The following is a 19,979-nucleotide window of genomic DNA, read 5'->3' as shown; positions in this document are numbered from 1 at the left end:
AAAAGACAGGAAAGAAAGAAAAGATCAAAGTTGGTGTCAGAAGAGACGTTAAAACTTACTCTTAATTATAAAATAGCAAGGGCAAATGGAAGAAATGACCAAGTCAAAGAACTGAACAGAAAAAATTTTAAGTGCAGCTCCAGAAGACAAAGTAAAACATAATGAAATGTACAAAGACCTAGAGTCAGAAAACCGGAAAGGAAAAACACCCTCAGCGTATCTTAAATGGAAAGAACTCAAGAAAAACTTCAGGCCTAGATTCCAATCCTGAAAGATTCTACGGGCAGAATAGTGAACGATGAAGGAAGCATTAATAGATGGGGAAAAAACCCCCAAACCAACTAGTCAACATTCCTCCATTTCAGGAGGAAGCATAAGAGCAAGATCTACAGGCTGAAGGAGGACGTTCAAGCTGCACTGAAAGCATTAGCCGAAAACAAAGCTCTAGTAATTGAAGCAAGAGATGCGTCTTTGAACCCATTCCAAAGAAAGGTGACCAAACTGAACGCTCAAATTATAGAACAGTATCATTAATATCCCATGCAAGTAAAATTTTGCTTTAGATATCCAGTAAGTTGCAGCAGTACTTGACATGGCAGTGCCAGAGGTTCTGGCTGGATTCAGAAGAGGACGTGCAACAAGGGATATCATTGCTGATGTCAGATGGATCTTGGCTGAAAGCAAAGAATACCAGAAAGATGTTTACTTATGTTTTATTGACAATGCCAAGGCATTTGACTGTCTGGATCAGGGGCGTCCTCAAACTCTTTAAACAGGGGGCCAGTTCACTGTCCCTCAGACCCGTTGGAGGGCCAGACTATAGCTTAAAAAAAAGCTATGAACAAATTCCTATGCACACTGCACCTATCTTATTTTGAAATAAAAAAACAAACGGGGCAAAAACATCCGGCGGGCCGGATAAACGTCCTCGGCGGGCTGCATGTGGTCCGCAGGCCGTAGTTGGAAGACGCCTGGTCTGGATCATAACAAACTATGGTTAGTCTTACAAAGAATGGGAATTCCAGAACACTTCATGCGCTCATGCGGAACTTGAACATGGATCAAGAGGCAGCTGTAGGCAGCACAGAACCTGTGAATACTGCATGGTTTAAAATCAGGAGACGTGCCCGAGTCTATGGAACTGTGGAACACGGTGACAGGTAGATTGGCTTCCTGGCCCATGGAGGCAAAGACCGAGGGATCTCGTGGCCAAGAGACTGACGACTGAAGAGTTGCCTGCTAGCTAAGGAGAGGTGCTATTGTGGACCAATGACTGTATCCTTACTGTTTGCTGCTCCTGACTTGTGGTAACTTTTCTAATAAACTCTCTTAATCACAAATAAATAAAATCAGGAGAAGTGTGTGTTAGGGTTGTACCCCTCACCATACTTAGTCAATCAGTATGCGGTGCAAATCATCAGAGAAGCTGGTTTATCTGAAGGATGTGGCAACAGTAGTGGAGGAAGGTTTATTAACAACCTGCAATATGCAGATGATATAATCTTACTTGCTGAAAGTGAGAAAAACTTGGAGCGTGTGATGGATTTTTTGTGCCAACATAGCTCCTGTAGGAACATGTGGAGGAATTTAGCCTGTCAATCAGGTGACAGCTTGATTGGAGGGAGACTGAGATAAGTGGCTGAGGCCAGCCTCTTCCTTTTCTCCCTGGTGATCAAACCAGCAAGCTGCTGCCTGAGTTAGCTGCTCTGCCCTACCTGTGGGTCAAGCCACCTCCTGCATTGTGTTGCCATGCCATGCATTGCTAAGCCTTAAGGCTCCTGCTTCACTAAGCTGCTGTACCTACGCCTTGACATCTCTTCTTCCTGCTGCTGCCCCACCTTGCTGTGTCTGCTGCTGTGGGCAGACTCTGCACCTCCCACAAGCCACTTCACTGTCTGCTTCCTTAACCCTGGAACAGCAGCCTGTGGAGCTGGAAGGACCTTCAGTATGTTAACTGACCCACTGAAGTGAGTTGGACTGAGGCTCTGCACTGCTGTGTGCACTTATTAGCTGTCCTATTCCTTCTTGCTACATAAACCTATCCTTATATATGAGGGGTACCCCCTAAAATCCAGGAATTGCGCTGGGAAGAGCTGAGCTTTTCTAGCACACATTTTTCCTACTCCATGAGCATCATGCAACTTGCTCTGTGTTAGTGAACCAGTGGGAAGGTTCTCTCTGGTCACAGTGAATTTTTTCATAAAAGCAGTTTTGCTCAAATCTCATTTTGTGTCATGGCTGATTTAAAAGAATAGTGTGCAGCTATGAAATTTTGTTTCCTGCTTGGGAAACATGTTGCAGAAACAGCTTATAAGGAAAATGCTACTGGAAAAACTAAAGTATATGAGTATTATTCTCATTTCAAAAAAGGTGAAATGTTGATGAAAAACCTTATTCTAGACATCTGTCAACTTCCTGAACAGACCATGTTCCACCAGGTCATCCTGTTAGTCAGACTTTCTATACAGAGGTTCTGAAAATATTGTGTAACAGTGTGCAACAAAAGTGGCCTGATGTGTGGCTGATGGGGGACTCTGCCACCACGACAATGCACCTGCTCATGCAGCCACTCAGTGTGCCAGGTTTTGTCCAAAAACAGTATGCTTCTTTTGCTTCAGGCACCTTATTCTCCTGTCCTCACTCCTTGCGACTTCTTTTTGTTTCCGAGAATGAAGAGGAACATGAAAGGACAGTGATTTCATGACATCAAAGAGGTGAAGAAAAACCAAGGAAGGTGCTGTCAGTCATCCAAATAGATGAGTCTGAAAACGTTTCCAAGAAAGGAATCGCAGATTTCACAAATGTATTCAGTGTTATGAAAGGTGATAAGGTTGTTTGGTTAAAAAAAAATTAAACATATAGCTTTGAAAATAAAATTTTGGGGTTTTTTGGGGGGGAGGGTACCCCATTATATAGAGGTGTCTTGATCTTGTTTCTTTGGAGAACCCTACCTAACACAAAGCACTTGTTGATGAAGATCAAGGATTGGAGCCTTCAGTGTGGATTACAACTCACTGTAAAGAAAACCAAAATCCATACAAGTGAATCCAAAAGGCAACATCATGGAAAAACAGAAAAGCTTGAAGCTGTCAAGGATTTTTTCATGCTTGGATCCACAGTCAATGCTCCTGGAAGCAGCAGTCCAGAGATCCAGTGACACATTGCACTGGGTATCTGTGCTGCCCAGGGCCTCTTCAGAGGCCTGAAAAGCAAAGTGTTGTTTAGAGGAACAAGGTGCACCTGACCCACGGCTTTTTCAGTTGTCTCATACGCATGTGAAAGTTGGACACCAAATATACAAGACTAAAGAACTGATGGCATTTGAATTATGATGCTGGTGAATATTGAAAGTATCGTGAAGTGCCAAAAGAACACACACATCTGTTTTAGATACATTAAGGCCGGAATGTTCCTTAGAAGCAAAGACGGTGAGACTTCCCTTGTCCATTAGACAAGTCCCGGGAGAAGGACATCATGCTTGGTGAAGGAGAAGGGCGGTGAAGACCTTGGTGAGATAAATGGACACAGCAGCTGCATCAATGGGCTCGACAAGGAACAACTGTGAGGACGGTGCAGGACCGGGCAGTGTTAGGTTCCGTTGCGCACAGGGGCGCTTTGTATTGGAATTGATGCAATGGCACCTGATGCCAAAACAAAACTAAACCCCAAGTATACTTTGTATCAAGTGTACAGCCAGAGTTTAGGCATCTAAAGAGTACATTGAAACAGGTGAAAAGATTGAAAAGAGGAATGTACTGAGTGGCTGAGATGGGCTCTTCTGAATAAAGTGTGCGTGTTCCACACAGGCACAGAGCTCCACAGTTCCTCCCAGGACACTGGAAGAACTGGGCACACTGCGCTCTCTGAGTTTCATTGTAAGGTGTCACTGTCCATTATTAAAAAAAAAATCACAACAAACACCGCCCTGCCATGGAGCCAATCTGTACTCAGAAGAACTGCCTCTTTGGGTTTCTGAGGCTCATATAAATCTTTACAAGAGCAGAAAGCTTCCGTTTTTCCTGTGAGTTTGAAATGCTCACCTTGTGGATACCAGACCAAATCGTAATTCACTATGCCATCAAAGTCTCAAACTCACTGCCATCAGGACGGACGCTAACTCAGAGACCCTGTGCCGTAGGGAAGAAGTGCCCCGCACAGCTTTCAAAGACTGCAACTCTTCTCAGGGTTAGAAAGCCAGATTTTCTCCCACCGAGCGGCTGGTGGCTTCCAGCTGCTGACTCTGTGATAACAACCCCAAACTTAACCACTACATCACCGGGGTTCCTTAATCCTTAGTGACACTATCTAAGGCAACACACATATAAAAGATTGGGAGTAGATTACAGCATTTTCAATGGGAATTAAAAGATGCATTTTGTTTTCTGTTTAAAACCCAAGCAGTCAATTTGATGAAGAGATAAAGATAAAGAGAAAACGAGAATTCATCGAGGTGAAAGAAATGACGCATGCAAGGAAAGACTGAGTTGCAGTAGGTCAAAAGGCTCCTCAATGACACAAGGGAGTTGTGTCTCCTACCCCGTGATGCGTCTGCTCACAGCTGCTCGTATGGACTCGGAAGCCACAATTTTCTCTGGATGTGTTTGGATTATACTTAATGCTTGTGGGATTGTTGGGGTTGAGGTGGGCAGCCAGGATGCTGCTCCAGGCTTCCTTGGTGCAGGAATAATACACAGCTCTCCATGGTGGAAAAACACCTGCAAAATTATATATCTTCATCAGGAAAAATACACAGCTCTCCATGGTGGAAAAACACCTACAAAACTATATATCTTCATGTCTACATGTGGCACTGTCAAGCTCTAGGTATATATGAGAAGTACTGCACCATGATTTAATCTCGTAACATTTAATCTTGGTAAACCTACCCTATTGGTACTGTTGTCAGGATCCAACCATTTAGGAAGAAAGTCCGCCGCTTCTATTAACAAGAATTCACCATCATTGTCTTCAATCCTAAGGCAAACAAAGTTCCAATTTTGCATTCAAAAAGCACATTTGTTAGTAATCAAATCAATTTTATTCTAATAACTTTTTCTTCATCTCTGTAAATACTTGCGTATTTATAATGTGCAATTTTCTCTAAGAAATCACAATATTAAGATACCATTTGGCTTGAAGGAGACTAGACAGTTATGAAGACATATTGAGGGAGATTAAAAGGATAGGAAACAAGTACAAAAACACACAAATACAAAGAAAAGCTCATAAGCAATTGTAAATAGTAATCATAAACAAAAACAGGATAAACTTAAGCATTATAATAGGTTTTAAAAAGTCACACAGCAGAGAGAGGGCAGGCAGGCCTTTCCCGACGAAGTCTTAGTCATGCCTTGAGATAATTCTGTTTTGTCTCATTTGCATCTTAGAAAAAAGAATTGAAATGTTTGAATAGATTCGTACAGTTAAGGATGAATATATACATAGTTATATTTAAAAAAAAATCTCCTGCCTACTTTTGTTCCCATCTGCTAAATTTCCGCTACCACTCCACTGCGATTTCTTATAAATCCTTGTGGAATTGTTTACATATGATCTTGCCTAGGGTTTGGAAAACTTTAGTGAGAGAAAAGTCAATCCTGTCCCACACCACAACTTGCCACAAACACATTTTTTACGAATGAAATCACCATTATCTGAATAATATACTTTGTAAAGTTTCGTTTTTTCTTCAGAGCCAATGTATGTGCTGAAAGAGCTGCTAATGGCTTGAGAGCCATATTTTGCCAACCACTGAGTTTTAAATGTTGTTGGTTCAATGAAAATAAGCTTAATTTTATAGGCTAAAGAACAGAATGGAAGGTTTAGGAGCAGAGTAATAAATTGATAAAACTGTACTTACTAAGATTAATCTGTTGGAGATGTAGAGAAAGGACCTTTTTCGTCTTCTAATAGTTTGTTTTTTAAAACCTGACACGGCAGTATATAAAGATCTGCTGTGGAGGTATGAACCACTGTTATATAAATATCAGAGCCAGCACACAAACAGCATTTCCTCCTCCTTATTCTCTCCCTAACGTAGAAACTAATATTTTTGTGTTTGTTCATTTAAAAATCTATCGCCTAATCTACACGTGACCTCCTCCCTGGGGGATGGGCAACAGAAAAGTGGGTGAAGGGAGACGTGGACAGGGCAAGATATGGGGGAACAGAGTTTTATTTATTATGCTAATCAGAATATATATATATACATATCTCAGTATAGAGTATGTTCTAAATTTAATGTTTTAAGTTATAAAGAACGGTATAGATACAGAATCAAGCTATCACAAATGGAAGACAGTAGGGTGGGCGAGGAAGGCCAAGAAACTGAGGACTGCCCAGGCTATGGAGGCTGAGACAAGACCTTCTCCCACAGACCACAGAAAGGGTATCTGTGTCATAGCATGCCACGGTCAGGGCACTGATGCCAGACATTTAGTCCCCTAAAGTGTGAGAAAATAAACTTCTGTTCTGGAAAGCCACTCGCAACAGCAGTCAATAGCTAAGACGGCTATAGTAACAGTGTTTCCGTTGTAGAAGTTCTTCTGCCTTAGATTTACACCCTGAAGGATTTAAGGATGATCTGACATGGAAGCACAGATTTTCCTTAAAATCTTATCATGGGGTGGGGGTGGGATATAAGACTGCCAAGGATTTGGTCACTGTTGAAGCTGGGTGCAGGGTACACGTAGATTCTTTACCTCCCCTGGCATAGTCCATTCCCACTCGCAGTGACCCTATAGGGCAGAGTAGAACTACTCCCTAGAGTTTCTGAGCATGTAAATCTTTTAAGGAGCAGACAGTCTCATCTCTCTCCTGAGGAGCAGCTGTTGGGTTCGAACTGCTGACCTTGAGAACTATACCACCAGGATTCCTTCGATTCATTATACTCACTTTATAATAATCTTTCATGTATTTTACATTCTCAATAATAAAAAGTTCTTGTGGCTTTTTTTGGTTTTCTTTCGCCTTTTCTTGTGTTAGGGAAGAGGTTGGGTGGGTAGAAACAGATCAGAATTTGGGGAGTAACAGAAATATAAAACAAAACATAGTAACTAAAAACTTCCTCTGCTGGCATAACCTGGTAATTACAGAGAACTATTAGATTTTCCATTTTCAAAACTGTTCATTAGAATACTGCACTATCTACTTCGCTTTCTATATGGTTACTCATGGATTCTTTAAAAGTTTTTCTACATATGATTTCTCAAAAACAATGAATGGGTATGGAATAGTACAGAAAGAGACATTTTAAAAATCTGTGAAATATGTACATCAATGGAATTTTTTAAAGACACACTAGAAATTTAATTCAGAGTTATATTTTACACCTTTTTGCAATCTTTAAGTTCTAATTATCAAATACTTGAGTATGTCCATTCACAAAAGAGAAAGCCCATAAGAAGGAAGTTTTTGTTTGAAAATCTGGGGAAGTTGAACTCTCCAATGACACTTCCTTCCCCGAGAAAAGACTGAACTAAACACAGAGGTAATTTTTAAAACTTATGTTCCAACTGTGTATAATTTCCATCAGACTATAGGAAAAACATTACTAAAATTACAACAATGTAGTCATTTAGTTTCACTAAATAGATAATCATAATTGTTAAAATAGCACAATACCTTGCTACTACCTCTGGGAATTCCTTTGTAATTTGCTTTATTATATAAACAATAAACCATTCATCCTCAATGTTATCTCCAAACTTTGTCATGCCAAACATATGAGCAGGAACATCTCCTAGAAACAAGAGATAAGCAGATAATCTGTCATTGTAAATATCATGTGACTATTGATTAACTACTATGTTCCATATCTAAAATAAGAGGCAACCAAATCATTCAAAACAAGATGATGAACAAGCGTAGGCACGAAAGGCTATGACATGTGCGAACAGCAGGTGAGATGTGAGATACGGTGATCCAGAGGACTAGTCAGGGGTCAGGCCCAGCAAGAAGGAACAGCATGTGACAAGCAGTAGTAAGCTCTGGCAATATCAGAAGACCAGATTTGGATGAAGCGGAACATTTCAAACAAATATATTGTGAGGTGTCTCAAGAGTCGACTTGCTAACAATCAACCAACCAACCAACCAAAAAACCAGGTGGGAAGAATAGCACACATGATTCTTATCCTCACTCTAATCCTCGCAAATTTCCTCAGCTAGACTACCTCTAATGAGAAACCTCTATTTTATCTACTGTATACATTAAACAATATAGGTTGCTTTGAGTTGGCATCAACTCGATGGCAACCAAACTCATTGCCATCGAGTCAAGTCTGACTCAGAGAGACCCTACAGGACAGGGTAGAACTGTCCCTTTGAGTTTCAGACTGTAACTCGTTACAGGAGTAGAAAGTCCCATCTTCCTCCCGAGGAATGACTGGTGGTTTTGAACTGCCAGCCTTGCGGAAAGCAGACCAATGTGTAACCACTATGCTACCAGGGCTCCTTGGTATATATTACAAATTAATATCATCAAAAAGCAATGCAGAGCTGTTGAAGGGTGTTAATGGATGGAGTACAATGAAAGCAGATTTCTGTTTCACAATAGTGTAAAGAACTGGAACAAAGAAACCAAGAGGCTAGACAGGGGCTATTGCAATCCCCCACATGGAGAAAGAGAGGCCTACGTAACAGCCAAGCAGACGTAGCAGAGCATGACTGAATGTGGCAAAATTGAAGACTGGAATGTTTTTTAATTACTAACTACATAAGATGAGAAAACACAAGATAATAAATGATGTTCTAGAGCAGTGGTTCTCAACCATCCTAATGTTGCGACCCTTTAATGCAGTTTCTCATGTTGTGGTGACCCCCTCAACCATAAAAGTATTTTCGTTGCTACTTCATCACTGTCATTTTGCTACTGTTATGAGTTGGGTGACCCCTGAGAAAGGGTCGTTAGACCCCCAAAGGGGTTGCGATCCACAGGTTGGAAACTGCTGTCTAGAGGAAAGATAAAATAAATTGGTTCTGAATATGCGGTGCTTACCTTCTCACCAATAACTACCACCTGTACTTCAGTGATCAGATGTTCGGTAACATTAACAGTAGGGAGCCCTGGTGGTGTAGTGGGCTGCCCAGGGGGCTGCTGAAGGAAAGGTCCGCAGTGCATAATCACCAGCCACTACAAGGAAGGGTTATTCTCGAAAAGATTGACAAGCTCGGAAAACCACATGGGTAGTCTCTCACCCAAAGGGTCAGTGAGTTTGGTTTTTTAAGTTTAACTTTGGTTATCTGGTGCTTCTATAACAGATATACCACAACACAGTGGCTTTAACAAACACATTTATTTTCTCATCATTTAGGAGGCTAGACGTCTGAATTCAGGATGCTGATTCTAGGAGAAAGCTTTCTCTGCCAACTCTGGAGCAGTCTTGCCCCTTTTACATTTCTGCCTATTTGCAATCTGCATGTCTCTTCCCTCGTCTCTGCTTGTCATTTGTCTAATTTCTTTTATATCTCACAAGATAGTGACTCCAAATACATCTTACATGAATCTTGCCTCATTAACAAAAGATAATTCATTCTTAAATGGTATTACAAATGCAAGTACCACCCCCCCCCATCTCCCGCAAAAAAAAACAAAACCCCAAATCCATTGCCATTCATCAATTCTGACTCATTGCAACCTCATATGGGACTTCTGAAGCTGTAAATCTTTCCTGGAGCAGAGAACCTCAATTCCAGCCCCCCACCCCCACCCCCAATGAGTTGCTGGTGTTTCTGAATGGCTGACTCTGTGGTCAGCAGTCCAACATCTACCTAATACTCTGCCACCAGAACTCCTTAGCTTCAAACACAGAGGTTAGAATTTACAACACATATTTTGGGGGCACACAAGTCTATCCATAACAATGGGAAGATATTTGCCAATGGCTAGCAAAAAGTTAACAAATAAACATAAATTTAAGAGCCAGACTGATAGTGACACAACATGTCCAGATCCTAATCCCAAGGCAGACTCCAACAGAAATCACAGGGTAAGTACAGTCTTGGTCACTTGTCCAAGGATCAGTTTAATAAAGAAATGATACAACAAAGTGCTAAATATGGTCCGAGGTCAGACCTCAAGTACTGACAGCATGGAGGTAGTAAAGAAACGAAGAGGTCAATAGTGGCTATAAAGCTAGATACTTTTTTTTTTTTTTTTTTTTTTACTTCTTGCTAGATAGTTCTTATAAATCAGGTCGGGCCATTCTTAGATCCTCACCAAACAACTATGTCATGACAGGCAGTCTACTCAACACATCTGGAGCGAGAATTCTTAGTGACAACAGAAGGAGCTACAGGTACAGAAGCCAATTTCCTACAAAAGGTTAGAATATTATAGTGATTCGGGTCAAAAGACTAGCCTTGAGTTTAATAATGCTGCAGTTACCTCAGAAGGTAATTCCTGAGGTCATGACGATGAATTAATTCTTCAATGAAAATAGGCAAGCATCACTGCTCTGAAAGGCTCAAAATATGCTAGTTGCTGAGATAATGACCATTAGCAAGGAGGTCGGTGAGGCTAACTGTCTTCCTTGTAACAACGGATGAGCTATGGGCTGTTATAATCACTGCTGACAGGATAGCACTACAGCCACACATCTCAAGACACATACAAGAGCTTCTGTACCTTTTCCAGGTTTGTACTTGAGATTGAAAGGCTGATTCTGCCAGATATAGGGGACCAGCATGGGTGCAAAGCGGGTCATTATTTTCTCGATATACTTCAGCAAAATCTCTTTGTGGTCTTCTGGGTCCTTTGGCTCATTTGTCAGGAGGAACAAGTGGTATTCCACTGTGTCTTCCACTGTAGCGAGCTTCAGATTGGCCTCCATTCTGTGAAAACTAGTTAAAAAGTTTCAGTACCATGCATCACATAACAATGTAGAAGTAACCCCCCATCCCCCCAACTCTTCCAGGTGACTCATTTCCATTGCTTTCCAAAATGCAGTTACTCATTTACTACAAGGTGATATTTTTTGCTTTGACCATGTACTAACTACAGTGATATTTAATATTATTCTTTATTATGACCACCATAGTTTTAGAGGGTAAGTCACAAGGAAATCTTATATACCAAGACAATGGAAATCCAGTATCATATTTCCCAAATTAACTGTTAATTATCTAAGTACACTGTGCGTGTACTCACAGTGGTGTGTAGAGCACATTCTGAAAAATTCTGACCAACATTCACTATTTAGGTACCATCAAAATTTTCACTGTTACTAATATGCTACTTGGGCACTTCACTTTCTGGATTTCCTCAACTGTGGAATAAAAGTCTGATTCTACCATCTCTAGAAACCTTCCTTGATTTAAGTTTAAAGGTTTTTCAGAGCTCTCTTGGTCTAATTTAATTGCCTCTCTATTATAAGCAGCATATAGCATCAAAAAACAAAACCCAAGTCTATTCCAATTATAAAACTTTGATTCATATTCCAAAAGTGGTTCTTCAAAGAGAATGCAATTTGCCCAGGGTTCTGATTCTGTCCTAAATTTGCCCCTCTTTCATCTCTCAGAGGTGGCAAAAGCCAAGCCTAACTACCGCCGTCTACACTGCAGTCAACTCTGAGTCCCAGCAACCTGACAGGTAGGGTTTCTGAGGCTGTAATCTTCACAGGGGCACAGCCACATCTTTCTCCCATGAAACAATCTGTGGAGCTGATCCACTCACCTCGTGGTTAGCAGACCAAAGCTTAGCTTACAGGGCTTCCTCACAGGTATAATTCTGGAATACTGAGAGGTGACAGGTGCCTATTCTTGCAAGGTTTCCCCGACAAATGAAAGTACCAATACTTTATATTAACCTTTACAACTCATTATTATTTCCCAAAGTGATAGAACACAAATGTAGCTTCCAAATATTGTTAGAAACATTCATACATGAATGCTCCCTCATGAACCAGAGGAAGTAGTGATACTTTCTAAAGGCTCCACACCAGACAGTTCTCCCGAAATGCTTTGGCTCCTTGCTTATCCAAAGGTAAGTATTGCTACTGGGGTTCCAGTTCGTATGTTCGTGGGTTTATTCCAAACAAAATGCATTCAAATAGGTCTCTCCTGTCAGTAGATGACTGCAGGCAAGTTCTATCATTATTACAATTTTAGTCTCTTCATTCAACAAAGAAACAAACTGACTACCATCAAGTCAATTCTGAGTCACAGACTCTATAGGGCCGGGCAGAACTGCCTCCGTAGGCTTCAGAGACTGGAAGTCTTTACAGGAGAAGAGAGCTTCATCTTTCTAAGAGTGATTGGTGATTTTGAACTGCTAACCTTGTGGTTAGCAGCCAAATGTGAAATCCACTATGCCATCAGGGTTCCTCTGAGTCTCATTAGGACCCTTAAAAAATAAGGATACTTTTTATGTCATTACACAAACAAAAGATGATTTTGAGATGAGGGCTAATATCACATTTTTAGCAAACTTCAAGTGAGCATCTAAAATTATTGGAGATCTGCAGCAAATTTATGGGAATGCAGCCCTACAAAAATTTAGGGGTATTAGGTGTGTTAAGGAAGGTGAGGGAGACCTCAAAGATGAGCCCAGAGAGGGAAGACCATCAACTTGGGCAGGTAAAGAAAGTGTGGTTGAAGACTGGACAATGGTGGAAGCAAGCCACAGAATCACTATCGATTCAGTAATTACTAACGTTGGGGTGCCACACGGTTGGGCATGTTCAATTTTAAGCACAGGGTCTCAGCAAGCTTCCCACTTGATGGGCTAGGGTCTTTCCAACAGTTTTTTTCAGCAAGATCAAAGCTAATGAAGATTTTATGGAAGGAATCATAATCTGGGACAAGTTCCCATCAAAACAATGGCTTTCAAGGGGACCTGCTGGGCCAGTTAAACTCAGAACAGAGAAGTTTATTCGGGTTAGGATGACTGTTCTTAAGGACTCCAAAGGGGTCATCCTGATAATTTCCTTCAAGGGATACAAGACAATCACAGGGAGTTTTTATTTAAAAGTTCGAAGAAAATTGAAGATGCACTGGTGAGAAAAAGAGCCAGAAAATTGTGCAAGGAATCCCATTCCTTCCCCCACCCCATCACAATGTTCTCACTCATTCTTTCACAGCACCAAGAGAAAATTTCATCAAGAAATCTTACCCTGAGACATTGGAGAGTAAAAGACATGAAAAATCGGCATTTATAAATTATCAAGGGTTCATGAGGGAGGGAGGGGGGAAATGAGGAGCTGATACGAGGGCTCAAATAGAAAGCAAATGTTTTGAGAATGATGATGGCAACAAATGTACAAATGTGCTTGACACAATGGATGGATGTATGGATTGTGATAAGAATTGTACAAGCCCCGATGAAATGATTAAAAAAAAAAAAAAAAGAAATCTTACCCCGATCTTGACCCTTTAGAGTGTTTTGTTCCCAAACTCAAAGAACATCTCAAAGGAACATGATTCAAAATGCTCACGATGCCAAAACTGATTTCACAGTATGTATGCAAAAAAAATCACAGGAATTTCAGGAAAGGGTTAGAGTCAGAAATACTGCCTTCAAAGGTGTAGAGACCTACATTTTTGGATGTCAAGAACAGTAGCTTCACAATTTGGTAGAACTGAATCGATGCCAACACGAGAGACACAATAGGCCGGAGTAAAACTGCTTCTGAGGGCTGCCAACAACGTCAATCGTTAGGAATCTCATCTTTCTCCCTCCAGTGGGTGGTCTGTGGCCGAACGTGTAACCCACTATTCCATCAGGGCTCCTTTCCTATTTGGATTCTTTTGCTTACTAAAGGGTTCTGTGCCTTTGTAGGAATGGTTTTTGACTTAACCTCTTGAGGAACCTACTAGAGGTCCAGCACACCCTCAATCGGTTAGCTACTCTACCACCCAACGTCGTTGGTCAAGATCATTTTGTGATTCAACCCAAAGGATTCTTCTACCCACTTTATGCCTGTCCCCTAATGCCAAACGTACCGTATTCTACGAAGTTTACAGTGTCAAAACCAAAAGGGACTTTGAGATCATGGGCTGATTCCTTATTTCAGAGGGAAATGAAAACAAAAACAGAAGCAAAGGCGGCAAGGGACGAGCAGCAGGGAGCTGACTGCATTTTACGGGAAAGAGGAGGCCCATCGAGCCACAGCGACGACAGGGCTGCGGTGAGTCTGGGCGGAGAGAAGGGTGCTCCGACTTGGCCCGCTGACCGCGAGGTCGCGGTTCTAAACCAGCACTCGCACGGTGAGTTACAGCCTCGGAACCCACAGGGCCAGTTCTACCGGGTTCTTTCGGGTCACCAGGAGTCGGAACCGACTCTATGGCAGTCAGCTGGGTTATTTACCGGAGGATTCCTCCCTCAATCCGACAAAACGAAGCGAAACCTCTTACGGTTCAGGGCACTCTCCGGAGCTTCTCTTCCGCGTTCCTCTCCCGCTCCTCCCACCACGTGGAGACACCGTTCCAGAGCTGCCGCGGGGGGCGGGAGACGGCCTTTTTGAGCGTCACCAGCCGCCAAAGTCTGACCCAGCTCCGCTCCCCCACCCCCACCCCCACCCCCGCGTCGGAGCTGGGGTATCCGGAAAACCCTATAAGAAAGGGACTCTCCCAGCAGCCGGAACCCGCTGGCTGGTCTGCTGAGCGCCGGCGGGAGCCTTAGGCCGGTGCTCCGTGCGGCCTCACTTCCGCCGGTGCTTCCGTCACTTCCGCCCCGCGGGAAGACGGGAAGGGGGGCGGGCCACTGGAAAGGTGGAGTCCTTGAGGAGGCGGCAGCCCGGAGTCTAGGCGACGGGGCGGGACGGGGCCGGAAGGTGGCGGGAGGGGGCCGGGCCGGAGCCGGCTGGAGGGCCAGGCCCGGAGGCCCCCACCCTGGCGTGCACGCCTGGGCTGCGCCCAAGGAAGAAACGGAGGATGATCTCCAGATACACGCGAAAGGCGGCGCCTCAGAGCTTGGAACTGTGAGTAGGCTGCTCAGCCGGGGCCGGAGCAATTGGCTGCCGGGCGCCCGGACCAGCCCTTCGCGCTGTGGCTCTCCTGGGGCGGGATGGAGAACTTTCTCCGCTCCCATTCCTGCCCTGGCCCCTCTGGAAGCTCCGCTGGCAGGCGTGTCACCTGTGCTCTCCTGGGATGCGGCCCTCGTGGGACTGGTTCCCCCAAGGCGTCTGTAGTTTCTGCAGTGCTTCATTTCTAGGGCCAGTGACCGCTCGAGAAGCGATCAGTCCCCGAGTGCTACAGTAACATTGTAGCAGGAAGTGCGCCGAGCTATTTACACGCATCACTCACTGAATGCTCCTCATAACGAGATGGTATGGGGACTTTCATTTTGCACCGTCCACAGATACCGATAGCCGGCCAGAGTTAAAGCAGACAAGTCACAGGGGCTAGGCACAAGCCATCTGATTCGGCATCCTGTAGTCATAAGCTTTAAATGTATTGCTCCCCCACCCCCCGGGCATTTTTGAAACACTGTTTTTGGTCTTTTAGAGAATATTTGCCACCCACTCCTAATAAAGCGTTGTAACTTAGCAACTGATAGTTATATCTTACATTTATTAATGGTTTACACGGTTAAAAGCATTTTGACCCTTACAACTCTTTTAAGACAGGAGTGATTAACTTCATATTTTCAGAAGACATAATTTTATGAGACAGCCTATATGAGGGACCATCAAAAAGTTCGTGGAAAAGTGAAATGAAAAGATAATGGAATTTTCCTGTGAACTTTTTGAAGCCCCCTTGTACATCTTTTAATCGACTGAATTGTGTCTCCCCAAAATATGTGCTGTAAATTTTAACCTCACTTCTTGTGGTTATAATCTCATTTGGAAATGAGTTGTCTTTAAAATGCTAATGAGGCAGAATTCGTATAGGGTATATCTTGAGTCAATCTCTTTTGTGATATAAAAGAGATTAAACTCAAGCTAGAAAGCAGAGATGGAGGGGGGGGGGCGGTGAGAAGACATGCCTAGCCACATGCAGATTCCTTGGGAGCAGAAGTTCTTGGAGATGCTGACCTATTTCCAGAGAGGACAAAGAAAGCAAGCCATCTCCTAGAGTGAGCAGCAGTCTGAATGCAGACTTCTGGCCTCCCGAACTGTGAGAAAGTAAATTTCTGTTTGTTAAAGCCATCTGCTTGTGGTATTTCTGTTATAGCAGTACTGGATAACTAAGGTCCATATTAATCAAGGTTAGTTATATAAGCAGTAGAGTTAGGATTTGAACTTGGGATTTTTAAGTTTAGGGTTTTTTAAAATTTTCTTTTCGGAGTTAAATAACATTAATTAATTAGTTATTAGCTATATATAGTAATCGCAAGCATACTTTTGAGTCACATCTGGCTTTTTGGTTAGATTGTTTTCTACCTATGTGCCTCAGGTAAATTACTAAATTGCTGAGCCACCATTTCTGTGACACAGAAGTAATATCTACTGCATAGGAAAGTCCATACAAAGTCATGGCAGTGTGGTGGGGTGTTAGGTGCCACGGAGTCGTCCACTCCATGGGGAACACGGCCTGGTCCTGTGCCGTCCTCACAGCTGTTCCTTTGTTTGAGTGCATTATTGCAGCCACAGTGTGGGTCCCAGTGGCAGAGTGTATAATACAGAACAGGTCTAATAAATGATCAGCTTTGTTAGACATAGTAGTAAGATAACCTAAAACAAGATCTCTCTTAGCCTTTCAGAAACTTAATATTATAGGATATATATACTGTAGCAATTAGAATAACAGGCCTGTAGGAATTCAGTTCACTGCCATGGCGTCAGTCTAGGAACCTTAATGATGTGGTGTGTTGGCCTGTTCACTGCAAGGTCAAGAGTTTGAAACCTCCCCCCAGATTCCTTAGCCCTCAAACCTACACAGTGGTCTGAGGGGCTTAAAGAAAAAAGGAGGAAAGTGAAACTGAAGTGGACTTGGAGTCTTGGGACAAACAAGTTCACTTCAAACAAGAACACACACACAATACTACATACGTTCTACATTAAAGGGATATTTGGACGCCTGAAAATAAAAATACATACTACTGATATACAGGAAAAAAAAAAGAGTTTGAAACCACCAGCTGCTCTGTGAGAGAAGTTTGAGGCTTTCTATTCCTGAAAAGATTGACAATCAGGGATACCCACGAGGCAGTTGTACTCTGCTCTCTTGAGTTCCTACCAGTTATAAGAACTAAGAGGATATAAATAATTTCCCAGGAAACCAGGCTTAGCTGAAAAGAAAAAAAATCTCTACTTATAAAATTAACTCTTGACTATTCTGACACTGGGTTAAGTGCTGGGATGCTAACCAGGTTGATGATTCAAACCCTTTACTGCTCCTCAGGAGAAGGATGAGGCTGTCTGCTTCTGTAAAGATTTACAACCTTGGAAATCCTCTAGAGGGTCACTGTGAATTAGATTCTACTTGATGGCTGTAATTTTGGCTTTCTTATTCTGAGAGTAAAATAAATTCTCAAGGGGGGGTGGGGAAGCATGATGATACGGACCTACTGAGCCACAAGGATTGACCTAGCATTCTGTTTCTTGTTCTCTATTTTTGATCTGGTGGCCCCCAAATCAACTCCTTCAAAAGATGCTTTTCTAGAAAAGTCAGAATGATACAGATAATGAAGACAAAATGCATCTAAATGAGGATAAAGGAAAAGTCATTGTTATTTCAGATGTTTTAATCTGTTTTGTGGCTCTTTCTTTAGTTTTTCAATAGCATTTCTAGATTTTAGGTGTTAAAATAAGTTTGGAAAATGATTTTCAATATGATTGCTTAATATTTTTTAATGAAAACTTTCAAGCATGTTTCTGAAGTTGTTGTTAGGTGCCATTGAGTCAGTGCCAGCTCATAGATAACCCTAGGTGCAACAGAAGGAAACACTGCTCAGTCCTGTGCCAGCCTCCCAATTTTTCTTATGCTGGAGCCCATTGGTGCAGGCACTGTGGCATCTTGGTGAGGGGCTTCCTCTTTCACTGCCCCTCTACTTTGACAAGCATGATGTTAATTTCCAGGGACTGGTCTTTCCTGAGAACGTGTCCAAAGAACATGAGATAAAGTCTCACTATCTTTGTTTCTAAAGAACATTTTGGCTGTGCTTCCAAGACATACAGAGAATAGTACAACGAACCCCCTATACCCATTATCCATATTTATTATTTCTCAAAATGTTAACATCTATGCATCATCTATCTTCTTTATTTACTTTTTCCATACCTACTCTACGCCTCATATGAAATTAAGCAAAGCCCTAGGCACTATCATTTTACTGGTATGTACTTTAGAATGTATCGCTAAACATTGTGGATTTAATGTAAACATGAACTCTATGATCACTCTATGATCACTTTTAATAATACTTCCATGTATTATCTAATTCTCACTTTGTAATCAGTTTCCTTGGCACTCTACCCAATGTCTTAAGTCTCTTTCGTCACTGGAGCCTGTGTTTCTGAACCTAACACACTATCGCAGAAAAGTTTTTGATGTAGGTCTATGAGCGAGAGAAGTACGTAATGCTGCACAAACCTGCTCCCGTATTAAATAAGTAGTTTATTAAAGCACCAGCTTCTCTAACTGGGCCCTTCAACTTTTATTTATATATAAAAATAGTTTATTCACTAAAAACTCTAAAGTTAATTGCTTCAAGATATCCTTGGATTTAAATCCTGGTCCCATCCCGAGAACAGATTTGATGCATAGAACACTGATGACAAGATCTGATGTGCTGTGGGAGGACATCAAGAACATCGCGAAGAAAGCAAAATGTCATTAAAAAGACAGAGAAAAGATCAAAATGGATGTCAGAGAGAGAGAGAGATGTCTTCCACCTTCAAGAAAGAAATAACAGATTTCCCAGAATTCTCAGGAGAATGCCATGCCCACAAAAGTCTCATTGGTTAACTCCAGATTGACAGCCTACACTCCAAACCCTTAAATTGACATCAGGTTGTTATCATTTCTCAACTGATCTTGTTTCATGAACACTCCTATGCAACCCTCCCGTATTATTTTTTTAAATCGTTTTATTAGGGGCTCATACAACTCTTATCACAATCCATACATACATCAATTGTATAAAGCACATCTGTACATTCATTGCCCTCATCATTTTCAAAGCATTTGCTCTCCACTTAAGCCCTTTGCATCAGGTCCTCTTTTTTCCCCTCCCTCCCCACTCCCCCCTCCCTCATGAGCCCTTGATAATTTATAAATTATTAATTTGTCATATCTTTCCCTGTCTGACATCTCCCTTCCCCCTCTTCTCCTTGTAATCGGTTCCCTCTTTCCAACCCACTCTCCCTCTATCCTCCCAGTATCGCCCCTCACACCCCTGGTCCTGAAGGTATCATCTGCCCTGGATTCCCTGTGTTTCCAGTTCCTATCTGCACCAATGTACATCCTCTGGTCTAGCCAGACTTGCAAAGTAGAATTCGGATCATGATAGTTGGGAGGGGAGGGGGTGAAATGTTTCAACCAGGTGATGAAGCACTACAAGCACTCCTCTGTGCCAGGAAATTTGGAAGATGGCCACTTGGTCAACTGACTTAAAGAGATCCATACTTGTACCCATTCCAAAGGGGATAGCTTTACGGTGCAACGGTGAGCTCAAGAGCTGACCAAGTAGATACAGAATTAATAAGATATACTTTCTTCTTTTCATACTAAGACTTTAGAAGTCAGTATGTTTTACATGTAGAGTTACAGCTGAATTCTGACCAACCCCATTTTAAATGCTAATAGCTTATAGCTACTGTATTGTAAAGTGTAGCTGTGCAGGGTACAGCTACTACAGTGTAGTTCTAAAGCAGCAAGAAGTCGGTGACTGACTTCGTAGTTCAAATTACTGAAAAGAAACCCCCCTCCAAACAAATAAAAACCAAGCTGAGTGCCATAAATATAGCCAATCTTGACTCACATCAACCTGATAGGGTAGGCTAGGCTAGGACTCCCCCTATGGGTTTCTGAGAATAATTTTTTATGGAAATAGAAAACCTCCTCTTTCTCCCTTCAGCCACCTGGTGGTTTTGAACT

General features: G+C 42.2%; 2 protein-coding genes across 5 annotated transcripts in view; one reads left to right on the top strand and one right to left on the bottom strand.

Annotated features, from left to right (window-relative positions):
• ECD (ecdysoneless cell cycle regulator) overlaps nucleotides 1-14,506 on the bottom strand; it is a 34,081-nt gene extending 19,575 nt beyond the window's left edge. Inside the window, exons 1-5 of one of the 3 annotated variants that reach the window (XM_075533717.1) lie at nucleotides 14,352-14,506; nucleotides 10,627-10,841; nucleotides 7,624-7,741; nucleotides 4,887-4,974; nucleotides 4,537-4,715 (exon numbers count right to left, since the gene is read on the bottom strand). In XM_075533717.1, the coding sequence (XP_075389832.1) occupies nucleotides 4,537-4,715; nucleotides 4,887-4,974; nucleotides 7,624-7,741; nucleotides 10,627-10,831 (590 nt within the window). In that variant the 5' untranslated portion in view covers nucleotides 10,832-10,841; nucleotides 14,352-14,506. Of the gene's footprint in view, nucleotides 1-4,536; nucleotides 4,716-4,886; nucleotides 4,975-7,623; nucleotides 7,742-10,626; nucleotides 10,842-13,940 lie in introns of all 3 variants that reach the window. The other 2 variants (XM_075533719.1, XM_075533718.1) reach the window with 2 other exon arrangements.
• Nucleotides 14,507-14,698: 192 nt separating this feature from the next.
• FAM149B1 (family with sequence similarity 149 member B1) overlaps nucleotides 14,699-19,979 on the top strand; it is a 43,573-nt gene continuing 38,292 nt past the window's right edge. Inside the window, exon 1 of one of the 2 annotated variants that reach the window (XM_075533720.1) lies at nucleotides 14,699-14,917. In XM_075533720.1, coding sequence (XP_075389835.1) covers nucleotides 14,871-14,917 — 47 coding nt within the window. In that variant the 5' untranslated portion in view covers nucleotides 14,699-14,870. The remainder of the gene's footprint in view (nucleotides 14,918-19,979) is intronic. The other variant, XM_075533723.1, reaches the window with a different exon arrangement.

The sequence above is a fragment of the Tenrec ecaudatus genome, chromosome 16 (genome assembly GCF_050624435.1).
Source record: "Tenrec ecaudatus isolate mTenEca1 chromosome 16, mTenEca1.hap1, whole genome shotgun sequence".
Taxonomy (NCBI): domain Eukaryota; kingdom Metazoa; phylum Chordata; class Mammalia; order Afrosoricida; family Tenrecidae; genus Tenrec; species Tenrec ecaudatus.
Note: the sequence above shows the minus strand (reverse complement) of the source record. Positions and strands in the feature narration are given on the sequence as shown.